The sequence below is a fragment of the Boleophthalmus pectinirostris genome, unplaced genomic scaffold (genome assembly GCF_026225935.1).
Source record: "Boleophthalmus pectinirostris isolate CB_2022bp ecotype Guang Dong unplaced genomic scaffold, ASM2622593v1 HiC_scaffold_14, whole genome shotgun sequence".
Lineage (NCBI taxonomy): Eukaryota > Metazoa > Chordata > Actinopteri > Gobiiformes > Gobiidae > Boleophthalmus > Boleophthalmus pectinirostris.
In genome coordinates this window covers 35,536,730-35,549,468 of record NW_026571047.1, presented here as the reverse complement: position 1 = coordinate 35,549,468, position 12,739 = coordinate 35,536,730, and the positions used below count along the sequence as shown (strand labels likewise).

The window sequence follows — 12,739 nt, the reverse complement described above, 5'->3', positions numbered from 1 at the left end:
CATCGCCAACAACGACACTGATCGACTAAACCGGAGACGGGTCATGAAAGAGAGATACTGTCTGCAACACGTTCAACTCTGGTACAAGAACGTTCTGAACAGAACCGGTGAGTCTGAACTTTAAAACACTGAGATCCATCCTGAGGATCTTAAGTCTCTGGGTGTTGTGGGTGTTGTGAGTCTTGTCTGACACGTCTCTGCAGCGTCGCGTGGCGGTCGGGGACAGAACCTCTGGACTGTCAGACCGGGGTGGTGGTCCCTCTGTATAAGAAGGCCGACCGGAGAGTGTGTTCCACCTCCAGGGGAATCACACTCCTCAGCCTCCCCGGTCTGTGCCAGGGACTGGAGAGGAGAATCCGGCCGATAGTTGAACCTTGGATCCAGGAGGAGCAGTGTGGTTTTGGTTCTGGTCGTGGACACTGGACCAGATCTACACTCTCCATCAGCTGCTCGAGGGTCATGGGAGTTTGTCCAACCAGTCCACATGTGCTTTGTGGATCTGGAGAAGTGTTCGACCGTGTCCCTCGTGGTGTCCTGTGGGGGGCGCTCTGGGAGTCTGGGGTCCGGTCCCTGTGTGACCGGAGCAGGAGCTGTGTTCTCTGCAGTAAGTCAGACCTGTTTCTGGTGCATGTTGGACTCCGCCAGGCCGCCCTGTTCACTGTTCTGTTCATTGTTTTTATGGACAGAGTTTCAAGGTGCAGTCAGGGGTCGGAGGGTCCAGTTTGGGGACCACAGGATCATCTCTGCTGTTCACAGATGATGTTGTCCTGTTGTCTTCATCAGACCAGGACCTGCAGCTCTGGGGCGATTTGACCCGAGTGTGAAGCGTCTGGGATGAAGATCAGCTCCTTCAAATCTGAGGTCGAGGTTCTGGACCAGAAAAAGTTGTCTTGTTGTCTCAGGGCGGGTGGAGAGTCTCTGCCTCAAGTGGAGGAGTTCAAGTGTCGGAGTCTTGTTCTCAAGTGAGGGGAGGATGGAGCGTGAGACTGACAGGTGGACAGGTGCAGTGTGGGCAGATTGACAGGTGCAGCGTGGGCAGTGATGCGGTCACCGTATCAGATCGTTGTGGTGAAGAGGAGCTGAGTCTGGATTTAGCGTCAGTCTCCCTTCCTCCCCTCACCTCTGGTCATGACACGAAGGACCAGATCACTGGTACACCTCACTGTCCCTCCGGAGGAGCTGGAGGAAGTGTCTGGGGTGTAGGAAGTCTGGAAGTACCTGCTCAGACTGATGCCCCCGAGACTTGACCCCAGAGAAGAGGAAGAACATGGATGGATGGAGTTTACACACTTTAGAGCAGATTCATTAGTAGGAGGAGCAGCTAGAGACCTTAGCCTGGTCTGGTTCTAGTCCCTGGTCCTCGAGTCTGAGTCACGTTTGAGTCTGGAGTGTCATAATGCTCCCAGCACCTGACCACCTCCACAGTCAAAGTCAAACTCCACCAACACCATTTACAGTTTATATGGTCACATTTTTCTATAGCGCTTTTCCACCTTCAAGGCACTCAAAACGCTTAACAACAAGGAATCACTCACCCATTCACACACCAGTGTACACAGACACTGTGGGCAAGGTGGGTTAAGTGTCTTGCCCAAGGACACAATGACAGCATTCACCTGTGGGAGCTGGAATCACACTAGCCAACCTGTGGATCAGTGGATCTGACCGCTCAACCTGTGATGTTTTTTGTCGAGAGCAGGATTTAAACTGCCAACCTTCAGATCAGTGGGCGAATGCTCCACCAACTGAGCTACTGCCGCCCCTTTACACTGTACAGTTTACAGTCACATCATGGTTTTGCACTTCTAAAGGGGAACTGTTCATGGGCATGTTTGGGCTCCATGGACTCTGGCTCCAGTTCAGTTTGTGTGTAAAAGCATGACCCCCTCTCTGTGATCTTTGACCCCTCTCTCTGGACCTGCTGCTGTTAGGTTCCTCACTCTGTCCTGGGGTTTGAACTTCCAACATTTTGTCTCAAATCCAGATCTGAACATTAACAGTGTGACCTTCAGCAGCCTCGCTCCTGATTGGTTCTTTGGTTGCTATGATACTCGAGGTCAGAACTCCAGATATGGTCCTGGCTCGTGATTCGCCGCTGTACCTGCGACCTCCATGAGCTTCATTTGGAGCTGAACGCTGTGGTGACATCACACTTTTTCATTTATTCTATGTCCCCACGTTTCCAGTGGCTCCTGAGGCGGTGCTGACCTCCTCGCTGCCCCCTGGAGGCTCACAGAGGATCTTCACCTGCAGCGCCTTCAACTTCTTCCCCAGAAACATCTCCATCTCCTGGACCATCAACGAGGAACCCCCCTCCTCAGAGGTGTCCTCCTCCGACACTTTCCCCAACGGAGACTGGCTCTACCAGGCCCACAGCCAGCTCAGCTACGCCCCCAGGTGAGCCCCGCCCCCTCCTCCAGGTGAGCCCCTCCCACTCCCCAGGTGAGCCCCTCCCACTCCTCCAGGTGAGCCCCTCCTCCAGGTGAGCCCCCTCCCCAGGTGAGCCTCCTCCTCCAGGTGAGCCCCTCCCCCTCCAGTGAGCGAGCCCCTCCCACTCCTCCAGGTGAGCCTGCCCCACTCCCCAGGTGAGCCCTGCCCCCTCCTCCAGGTGAGCCCCTCTGCCTCCTCCAGGTGAGCCCCGCCCCCTCCTCCAGGTGAGCCCCTCCCACTCCTCCAGGTGAGCCCCGCCCCCTCCCTCAGGTGAGTCCCGCCCACAGCTCAGCTATGCCCCCAGGTGTGCTGAGTGTTTGTGGGCGGGGCTGAGTGCAGTTTGTGTTTCAGGTCTGGAGACAGAGTTTCCTGTTGGGTCGAACACGCCGCTCTCAAAGATGCTCTAGAGGTGCCCTGGGGTGAGTCTCCCTCTCCCCAGACGCTTCCTCTGTACTCCGTCTCCCCAGACGCCTCCTCTGTCCTCCCTCTCCCCAGATGCTTCCTCTGTCCTCCCTCTCCCCAGACGGCTCCTCTGCCCCCCCTCTCCCCAGACACTTCCTCTGACTTCTCCTCTTTTTTCAGAGCCGTTGTCTCACGGGGACAGAAACAAAATGGTCATGGGGATTTCAGGCTCAGTTCTGGGTCTGGTACTCGGTCTGAGTGGAATCCTGTACAACTGCAAGACCCGACCCGACTGTGAGTCCTGGTTCAGTCCTGGTTCAATCCTGGTTTAGACCTGGTTTAGACTTGGTTCAGTCCTGGTTCAGTCCTGGTTTAGACCTGGTTTAGTCCTGGTTTAGTCCTGGTTCAGTCCTGGTTTAGACCTGGTTTAGTCCTGGTTTAGTCCTGGTTCAGTCCTGGTTCAGTCCTGGTTTAGACCTGGTTTAGTCCTGGTTTAGTCCTGGTTTAGACCTGGTTTAGTCCTGGTTCACATTTGTTCTTTTGGTTCCAGGTTCCAGAGACTCTGGACTCTGATCTGAAGGTTGTTGGTTCAAATCTTCAGATCATTCACTGATTCCAGCTGATGTGTCCTTGGGCAAGACACTTCACCAGCCTCGTGTGTGTGTTTGTTTGTTTAAACATTTTATTGGTTTAAAATCAGGAAACACTTGTGTTCAGATTAAATGTGTTTATTTATGAAATGTGTTAAAATCATGTTATTTTAATCTTTTAAAATTTTTATTTTATTAATTAAACTTCATTAAAACATAAAAATGACAAAATGTCCCTGACCTTTGGTTCAAGTTTATCTAAGAAATATTTCACTACAACAAGAACTGTGAGACCTGGTTTAGTCCTGGTTTAGTCCTGGTTTAGACCTGATTATTTGGTTTATTCTCTGATTGGCTCAGGGCTCAGCAGGTGGGCGGAGCTGGTCTCTGATTGGCTCAGGGCTCGGGCAGGTGGTAGTCGGGGGCGTGGTTTCCCTCGCGGCGGCGTCCGAAGCAGCCGAGGATCACGTCGACCGCCGCCGCCACCGTGGACCTGAGCCCGCCCTCTGACTCCGCCCTCCACGGGTTCACCTCCACCAGGTCCACGGCCGAGAGAAGATCTGAGGGAAACAAGAGGAGGAGATTTAATTTGAGTTTAAATAATCCAACAACTGGGGCCACAGGGGTATTGACTGTGGTTGTGCTCTTAGGCAGCACACTTCCCCTACACTGCCTTGTACAGGTGTGAGTGTTTGTAGGTTTGTCTGCAGAGCGAGGGGGCGGGGCAGAGGGAGGGGGCGGGGCAGAGCGAGGGGGCGGGGCAGAGGGAGGGGCGGGGCAGAACATCTTTTGAAGTATGAAATGTCAGAGCCCAAACAAACTTTTTTCAAACACTTCACAACCTGGTTTGGTCCTGGTCCTGTCCTGTCCCTGGTCCTGGTCTGTCCTGGTCCTGGTCCTGGTCCTGGTCCTGGTTTGGTCCTGGTCCTGGTCTGGTCCTGGTCCTGGTCCTGGTCCTGGTCCTGGTCCTGGTCCTGGTCGGTCTGGTCAGTCCGGTCTGGTCCTGGTCCTGGTCTGGTGTCCTGTCTGGTCCTGGTCCTGGTCTGGTCCTGGTCTGTCCTGGTCCTGGTCCTGGTCCTGGTCCTGGTCCTGGTCCTGGTCCTGGTCCTGGTCCTGGTCCTGGTTTGGTCCTGGTCCTGGTCCTGGTCTGGTCCTGGTCCTGGTCTGTCCTGGTCTGGTCCTGGTCCTGGTCCTGGTCCTGGTCCTGGTCCTGGTCTGGTCCTGGTCTGGTCCTGGTCTGGGTCCTGGTCCTGGTCCTGGTCCTGGTCTGGTCCTGGTCTGGTCCTGGTCCTGGTCCTGGTCCTGGTCTGGTCCTGGTCCTGGTCCTGGTCCTGGTCTGGTCCTGGTCTGGTCCTGGTCCTGGTCCTGGTCCTGGTCCTGGTCTGGTCCTGGTCCTGGTCCTGGTCCTGGTCCTGGTCCTGGTCCTGGTCCTGGTCCTGGTCTGGTCCTGGTCCCTGGTCCTGGTCCCTGGTCCTGGTCCTGGTCCCTGGTCCTGGTCCTGGTCCTGGTCCTGGTCCTGGTCCTGGTCCTGGTCCTGGTCCTGGTCCTGGTCTGGTCCTGGTCCTGGTCCCTGGTCTGGTCCTGGTCTGGTCCTGGTCCTGGTCTGGTCCTGGTCCTGGTCCTGGTCCTGGTCCTGGTCCTGGTCCTGGTCCTGGTCCTGGTCCTGGTGTCCCTGGTCTGGTCCTGGTCTGGTCCTGGTCTGGTCTGGTCTGGTCCTGGTCCTGGTCTGGTCCTGGTCCTGGTCCTGGTCTGGTCTGGTCTGGTCCTGGTTGGTCTGGTCCTGGTCCTGGTCCTGGTCTGGTCCTGGTCTGTCTGGTCCTGGTCCTGGTCCTGGTCCTGGTCTGGTCTGTCTGGTCTGGTCCTGGTCTGGTCTGGTCTGGTCTGGTCCTGGTCTGGCTGGTCCTGGTCCTGGTCCTGGTCCTGGTCCTGGTCCTGGTCCTGGTCCCTGGTCCTGGTCCCTGGTCTGGTCTGGTCCCTGGTCCTGGTCCTGGTCCTGGTCTGGTCCTGGTCCTGGTCTGGTCCTGGTCCTGGTCCTGGTCTGGTCTGGTCTGGTCTGGTCCTGGTCCTGGTCCTGGTCTGGTCCCTGGTCTGGTCCTGGTCTGGGTCCTGGTCCTGGTCCTGGTCCTGGTCCTGGTCTGGTCCTGGTCCTGGTCCTGGTCCTGGTCTGGTCCTGGTCCTGGTCCTGTGTCCTGGTCTGGTCTGGTCCTGGTCCTGGTCCTGGTCTGGTCCTGGTCTGGTCTGGTCCTGGTCTGGTCTGGTCCTGGTCCTGGTCTGGTCCTGGTCCTGGTCCTGGTCCTGGTCCCTGGTCCTGGTCTGGTCCTGGTCTGGTCCTGGTCTGGTCCTGGTCTGGTCCTGGTCTGGTCCTGGTCCTGGTCCTGGTCCTGGTCCTGGTCCTGGTCCTGGTCCTGGTCTGGTCTGGTCCCTGGTCTGGTCCTGGTCCTGGTCTGGTCCTGGTCCCTGGTCCTGGTCCTGGTCCTGGTCCTGGTCCTGGTCCTGGTCCTGGTCTGGTCTGGTCCTGGTCCTCGGTCTGGTCTGGTCTGGTCCTGGTCCTGGTCCTGGTCTGGTCCCTGGTCCTGGTCTGGTCCTGGTCCTGGTCCTGGTCTGGCCTGGTCCTGGTCCCTGGTCTGGTCCTGGGTCTGGTCCTGGTCTGGCCTGGTCCTGGTCCTGGTCTGGTCTGGTCCTGTGGTCTGGTCCTGGTCTGGTCCTGGTCTGGTCCCTGGTCCTGGTCCTGGTCCTGGTCCTGGTCTGGTCCTGGTCTGCTGGTCCTGGTCCTGGTCCTGGTCTGGTCTGGTCTCTGGTCCTGGTCCTGGTCCTGGTCTGGTCCTGGTCTGGTCCTGGTCCTGGTCCTGGTCCTGGTCCTGGTCCTGGTCCTGGTCTGGTCTGGTCTGGTCCTGGTCTGGTCCTGGTCTGGTCCTGGTCCTGGTCCCTGGTCTGGTCCCTGGTCCTGGTCCTGGGTCCCTGGTCCTGGTCCTGGTCCTGGTCCTGGTCCTGGTCTGGTCCTGGTCCTGGTCCTGGTCTGGTCCTGGTCTGGTTCTGGTCTGGTTCTGGTCTGGTCCTGGTCCTGGTTCTGGTCCTGGTCCTGGTCCTGGTCCTGGTCCTGGTCCTGGTCCTGGTCCTGGTCCTGGTCCTGGTCTGGTCCTGGTCTGGTCTGGTCCTGGTCTGGTCCTGGTCTGGTTCTGGTCCTGGTCCTGGTCCTGGTTCTGGTCCTGGTTCTGGTCCTAGTCCTAGTCCTAGTCCTGGTCTCAGTCTCGGTCCTGGTCTCAGTCCTGGTCTGGTCCTGGTCCTGGTCCTGGTCCTGGTCCTGGTCTGGTTCTGGTCTGGTTCTGGTCTGGTCCTGGTCCTAGTCCTGGTCTCAGTCTTGGTCCTGGTCTCAGGCCTCAGTCGTGGTCCTGGTCCTGGTCTCAGTCCTGGTCCTGGTCCTGGTCCTGGTCCTGGTCCACCTGTGGTCTCCTCCCAGCAGCAGGGCGGTGTGTCCGTGGGTCTTGATCCGGTTCAGGGTCTGGGACAGGCGCTGGTTTGCGCTGCCGACGGCGAGAGGATTCTTCACGCCAAAAACCGGAGGATCCTCAGGAAAAACCTCGAAGTCCAGATCCCCGAAGTCCTGGACCGAGCAACCTGCAGAGGGAGGGCATCTGACACAATCTGACTCAATCTGAGGCACGCAGGACTTTCAGAAGGTTAGACCGACTTGAGTCCTGGTTTAGTCCTGGTTCAGTCCTGGTTTAGTCCTGGTTTAGTCCTGGTTCAGTCCTGGTTTAGTCCTGGTTTAGTCCTGGTTTAGTTCTGGTTTAGTTCTGGTTTAGTCCTGGTTTAGTCCTGGTTCAGTCCTGGTTTAGTTCTGGTTTAGTTCTGGTTTAGTCCTGGTTCAGTCCTGGTTTTAGTCCTGGTTTAGTCCTGGTTTAGTCCTGGTTTAGTCCTGGTTTAGTCCTGGTTTAGTTCTGGTTTAGTCCTGGTTTAGTCCTGGTTTAGTCCTGGTTTAGTCCTGGTTTAGTCCTGGTTTAGTCTGGTTTAGTTCTGGTTTAGTCCTGGTTCAGTCCTGGTTTTAGTCCTGGTTTAGTCCTGGTTTAGTTCTGGTTTAGTCCTGGTTTAGTCCTGGTTCAGTCCTGGTTTTAGTCCTGGTTTAGTTCTGGTTTAGTCCTGGTTTAGTTCTGGTTTTAGTCCTGGTTTAGTCCTGGTTTAGTTCTGGTTTAGACCTGGTTTAAACCTGGTTTAGTTCTGGTTTAGTCCTGTTTTAGTTCTGGTTTAGTTCTGGTTTAGTTCTGGTTTAGTTTCTGGTTTAGTCCTGGTTTAGTTTAGTCCTGGTTCAGTCCTGGTTTAGTTCTGGTTTAGTTCTGGTTTAGTCCTGGTTTAGTTCTGGTTTAGTCCTGGTTCAGTCCTGGTTTTAGTCCTGGTTTAGTCCTGGTTTAGTTCTGGTTTAGTCCTGGTTTAGTCCTGGTTTAGTCCTGGTTCAGTCCTGGTTTAGTCCTGGTTTAGTTCTGGTTTAGTCCTGGTTCAGTCCTGGTTTTAGTCCTGGTTTAGTCCTGGTTTAGTTCCTGGTTTAGTGGTTTAGTCCTGGTTTAGTCCTGGTTTAGTCCTGGTTTAGTCCTGGTTTTAGTCCTGGTTTAGTCCTGGTTTAGTTCTGGTTTTAGTCCTGGTTTAGTCCTGGTTTAGTTCTGGTTTAGACCTGGTTTAAACCTGGTTTAGTTCTGGTTTAGTCCTGTTTTAGTTCTGGTTTAGTTCTGGTTTAGTTCTGGTTTAGTCCTGGTTTAGTCCTGGTTTAGTTCTGGTTTAGTCCTGGTTCAGTCCTGGTTTTAGTCCTGGTTTAGTCCTGGTTTAGTCCTGGTTTAGTCCTGGTTCAGTCCTGGTTTAGTTCTGGTTTAGTTCTGGTTTAGTCCTGGTTTAGTTCTGGTTTAGTCCTGGTTCAGTCCTGGTTTTAGTCCTGGTTTAGTCCTGGTTTAGTCCTGGTTTAGTCCTGGTCTGGGTTCATGTTTGTTTAAACTCTTCGTTTCGTTTAAAGTCCAAACTCGAGTCAAACATTTGTGAGTCTGAGGCTCATTTACATCATCTGGATTTTATTTAATTATTCAAACCTCGTTAAAGTCGTTAAAGTCGTTAAACTCGTTAAAGTCGTTAAAGTCGTTAAACCCTCAGACCCGAGCGACGGATGTAACGATGTCCAAATCTCTCGGTTCGATATTTTCACGATACGTCTCATGATACGATATTTACTGTGATATTTTGCAGATGTTGATATATTTGTAGATGAGACACATTTGTAGTTTTAAAATACCAAGAAAAGATTTTGGTGTGAATTATTTCTGTCGTAATCCCAAGAATTCAAGTCTAAACATGTTTCTTCATGTTTGATCTGAAATGCATCATGGGAAATGTAGTTCTGATGTTTATAAACCTGCATTTAAACTAAGAGACTTGTGATTGGAAAGACTGTGACGTCCTGCGATCGTCGTCTTTATTGTGAGACGTTTGACGATATTTTGTTTTTTGTTCCGCCTCTAGAGGAACTACACAGACCATGATCCTTTGCTCCGTTTCAGCGCAGACGACAAGAAGAAAAAACAGTTCTGACACTTTTAACTCTGAGTTCTTTTCTTGTCAAGACATTTGAAGAGGAAAAAGAAGAAAATATCACAGTAAATCTGGTACGGTGAGTCTGTCGTGAAAATATCGTGACACGTGGATTTCGTTACGACTCTGAACATTTCATCTGTCGAAAGAAGAAAAATCTGCAGATGTTGGTGAAATATTTCAGTAAATATTTAATTTGACCCACGAATTTGTCCCAGATTTAAATTTTGACCCAAAGTGAATTTGAGTTTGAAACACTTGAAACACTGTGTCAGGACCGCACCTGACACACGGGACCGCACCTGTCACACGGGACCGCACCTGTCACATGGGGAGGAGGGCCCCTGACACACAGAGGGCCCCTGACACACAAGAGGGCCCCTTACACACAGGACCGCACCTGACACACAGGACCGCACCTGACACACAGGACCGCACCTGTCACATGGGGAGGAGGGCCCCTGACACACAGGAGGGCCCCTGACACACAGGAGGGCCCCTGACACACAGGAGGGCCCCTGACACACAGGAGGGCCCCTGACACACAGGAGGACATGTGTGTTGGGGGTTGGAGGTTCTGACCTTGAGCTCGGAGCAAATCCACGAGTCCAAACTCACGAATCCGAGACGGACCAAACTCCACCCCAGAACGAGGCTGAAACAGAACAGAGAACAGAGAACAGAGAACAGAGAACAGAGAGAACAGAGAGAACAGAGAGAACAGAGAGAACAGAGAGAACAGAGAACAGAGAGAACAGAGAACAGAGAGAACAGAGAGAACAGAGAGAACAGAGAGAACAGAGAGAACAGAGAGACAGAGAACAGAGAGAACAGAGAGAACAGAGAGAACAGAGAGAACAGAGAGAACAGAGAAAGAGAAGAAACAGAGAGAACAGAGAGAGAACAGAGAGAGAACAGAGAGAACAGAGAGAACAGAGAACAGAGAACAGAGAGAACAGAGAGAACAGAGAACAGAGAGAGAGACAGAGAACAGAGAGAACAGAGAACAGAGAGAACAGAGAGACAGAGAGACAGAGAGACACAGAGAACAGAGAAGAGAGAACAGAGAACAGAGAGACAGAGACAGAGAAACAGAGAAACAGAGAACAGAGAACAGAGAGAACAGAGAGAACAGAGAGAACAGAGAGAACAGAGAACAGAGAGAACAGAGAACACAGAGAACAGAGAGACAGAGAACAGAGACAGAACAGAGAACAGAGAGAGACAGAGAGAACAGAGAAAGAGAGAACAGAGAGAACAGAGAACAGAGAGAACAGAGACAGAGAACAGAGAGAACAGAGAAAGAGAGACAGAGAACAGAGAGAACAGAGAGAGACACAGAGAACAGAGAGAACAGAGAACAGAGAACAGAGAGAACAGAGAACAGAGAGAACAGAGACAGAGAACAGAGAGAACAGAGAACAGAGAGAACAGAGAACAGAGAGAACAGAGAGAACAGAGGACAGAGAGAACAGAGAACAGAGAGACAGAGAGAACAGAGAGAACAGAGAACAGAGAACAGAGAGAACAGAGAACAGAGAGAGACAGAGAGAGAGAACAGAGAACAGAGAACAGAGAGAACAGAGAGAACAGAGAACACAGAGAGAACAGAGAACAGAGAGGAGGAGGAGGAGGAGGAGAGTTTAGTTTATTCACAAACAGAGAAAGGAAAGAGAGGAGACAGGGACCGACAGGGACAGACAGGAGAGCACCTGCTGCACCGTGGCCCTGTCACGTGACTCACCTGTCCTTTGCTGAACGGGGCACCCACGAGCCCCACGGAGGGCGCGCGCGCGGGTCCGTGTAGCGCACGTGCGGGGGTCCCGGGGCGCACGAGCCTCTGCAGGCTCCTCGCGCTCCTCATCCTGTCCGCGTAACTGTGTCTGCGCGTGTGTGCGTGTGCGCGTGTGTGCGTGTGCGTGTGTGCGTGTGCGAGGTGAGTGACCGGGAGCGCGAGCCCTGATAAAGTCCAGCGAGGGGGCGGCGTCATGACGTCACCACGGTCACTCATTCAACAGAACAAAAATAAAACATGACGTGTCTCCATGACAACAGTCAATCTGTCATAATGTGCACCTGAAGACCTGGACTAGACCTGGACTAGACCTAGTTAAGACCTGGTTTAGTCCTGGTCTAGACCTGGTTTAGACCTGGTTTAGTCCTGGTCTAGACCTGGTTTAGACCTGGTTTAGTCCTGGTCTAGACCTGGTTTAGACCTGGTCTAGACCTGGTTTATTGTTGATCAGGTGAATTCTCTGTATAATCAGATTCTCAGGTTCTTCACAGTTCTCTTCTCAGCGTCTCAGTGTTCCTCAGGGTTCTTCAGGTTCTTTAGGTTCTTTCAGGGTTCCTCAGGGTTCCTCGGGGCCACAGTTGCCCCGAGGCAGACGGGCAGAAGAGTGGCTGCCCCTCCCTCCTCCAGAACAGGGAGGAACAGGGGATATATAAATATATATATATATATATATAATAATCCTTATTACATTTTGGCTGGCTAACATCAGCTTATTCATTAAATACTCCAAAACATACAGAACTATGAACTATGTTGATTTTCACTGCTTAAATGTATTACATTCCTCAATATTTTGGGAAATATGGGCAGTATAACGTATATATATATATATATATATATATATATATATATATATATATATATATATATATATATATATATATATATATATATATATATATATATATATATAATAAACGTGCATGTGTGCGGTGTTTCATACCAAAAGAGCAAAAAACAAAGGGCCACCTTCTGCATTGACTGACATTACAGACTACAGGTCTAGAGACTGGGGTTCATGCATGTTTATTCTCTCACCTTTTATGACCATTCAACAAAACACATTTAATGCTTTTTAATGCCATTAACAGAAAAGGAAGATATTTAAAGGTGCACTGTTTTCTGGTGGAGGGTCCATCAAATGCTTTTCTCAATGGAAATGTTAGTTTCTCTGAAGTGTTTCACAGTATCATATTCAACCTTTATATTTTCATGGACATCAAACTACGCCAAGTTACAGGTCAGATCTGTAGAGAGGAGACCTGCTTACTATCAGAAAGCCCGTTTATTTATTTATTGGGTCAAACTATCTAATTGAATAAATGTAAGGTAGCTCTGTTTAATGTCATACTGTGTAACATTTTACAGGCAAAGCAATGACGTCCATAGAAACAACACATAATGGACCCTGTACATGAAAACTTGCAGTGCACTTTTTTTTTTTCAAATCTTTCCTGCGTGTGTAATTCTAAGCCCAGTATTGAATCATTCTTCACCAACACATTCCACACCACTCATGCTGAAAAATACATTCCAATTAAATGTTAGATATTCTGTCAACATGTGATAATGTGCATTTTCTTTGTAAATGTTTTATTTTTAAGCCATTATCTGAAATATTGTTACATACACCCTTATAAATATATTTTCTATTAAATAAACAGAAACAAGTTGCAGTCAAGAGATTTTATTTAATTTACCAGTTCCAAATAAACTTCACTATGACCATTTACAATGTTAAAATAAAAAGACCATTGGGCAACTGAAAACAGTTGGACACAATGATGAACACATCTTTTGCAATTCAGTCTTTACATATAATAGCGAGCAAACCTAAAACATAACCAACTTTTATCATAAATTAATTACACTTTACAAATATTATGTAAAAATGTTATTGTCAGTACATAAATAAAAATAATTTAGCACAGATGTTATTACTGAAAAGGAAATTATA

At 50.9% G+C, this 12,739-nt stretch overlaps 2 protein-coding genes across 2 annotated transcripts in view; one reads left to right on the top strand and one right to left on the bottom strand.

The window, feature by feature from the left end:
- LOC110171212 (H-2 class II histocompatibility antigen, E-S beta chain-like) overlaps positions 1-3,485 on the top strand; it is a 3,824-nt gene extending 339 nt beyond the window's left edge. Inside the window, exons 2-6 of the mRNA XM_055149997.1 lie at positions 1-107; positions 2,187-2,397; positions 2,782-2,849; positions 3,013-3,126; positions 3,383-3,485. The exon at positions 1-107 is cut by the window's left edge and continues 166 nt beyond it. Coding sequence (XP_055005972.1) covers positions 1-107; positions 2,187-2,397; positions 2,782-2,849; positions 3,013-3,126; positions 3,383-3,405 — 523 coding nt within the window. The 3' untranslated portion in view covers positions 3,406-3,485. The remainder of the gene's footprint in view (positions 108-2,186; positions 2,398-2,781; positions 2,850-3,012; positions 3,127-3,382) is intronic.
- A 3,125-nt stretch (positions 3,486-6,610) lies between these two features.
- Positions 6,611-10,909, bottom strand: LOC110171214 (arginase-1-like). Its single transcript, XM_055150402.1, has 3 exons — positions 10,732-10,909; positions 9,570-9,642; positions 6,611-7,037 (listed from the first exon to the last, which is right to left on the bottom strand). The coding sequence occupies exons 1-3, from the start codon at positions 10,849-10,851 to the stop codon at positions 6,793-6,795; spliced, it is 438 nt and encodes a 145-aa protein (XP_055006377.1). The 5' UTR covers positions 10,852-10,909; the 3' UTR covers positions 6,611-6,792.
- Between the last annotated feature and the right edge of the window lie 1,830 nt (positions 10,910-12,739).

What these genes read in the sequence shown, in the direction of transcription:
- LOC110171214 (XM_055150402.1), bottom strand. Translation starts at nt 10,851, where the DNA reads ATGAGGAGCGCGAGGAGCCTGCAGAGGCTCGTGCGCCCCGGGACCCCC. An exon ending in CCCCGTTCAGCAAAGGACAG is followed by an intron (nt 9,643 to 10,731) that starts GTGAGTCACGTG and finishes GTTCTGTTTCAG; the next exon opens with CCTCGTTCTGGGGTGGAGTT. An exon ending in GGATTTGCTCCGAGCTCAAG is followed by an intron (nt 7,038 to 9,569) that starts GTCAGAACCTCC and finishes CTCCCTCTGCAG; the next exon opens with GTTGCTCGGTCCAGGACTTC.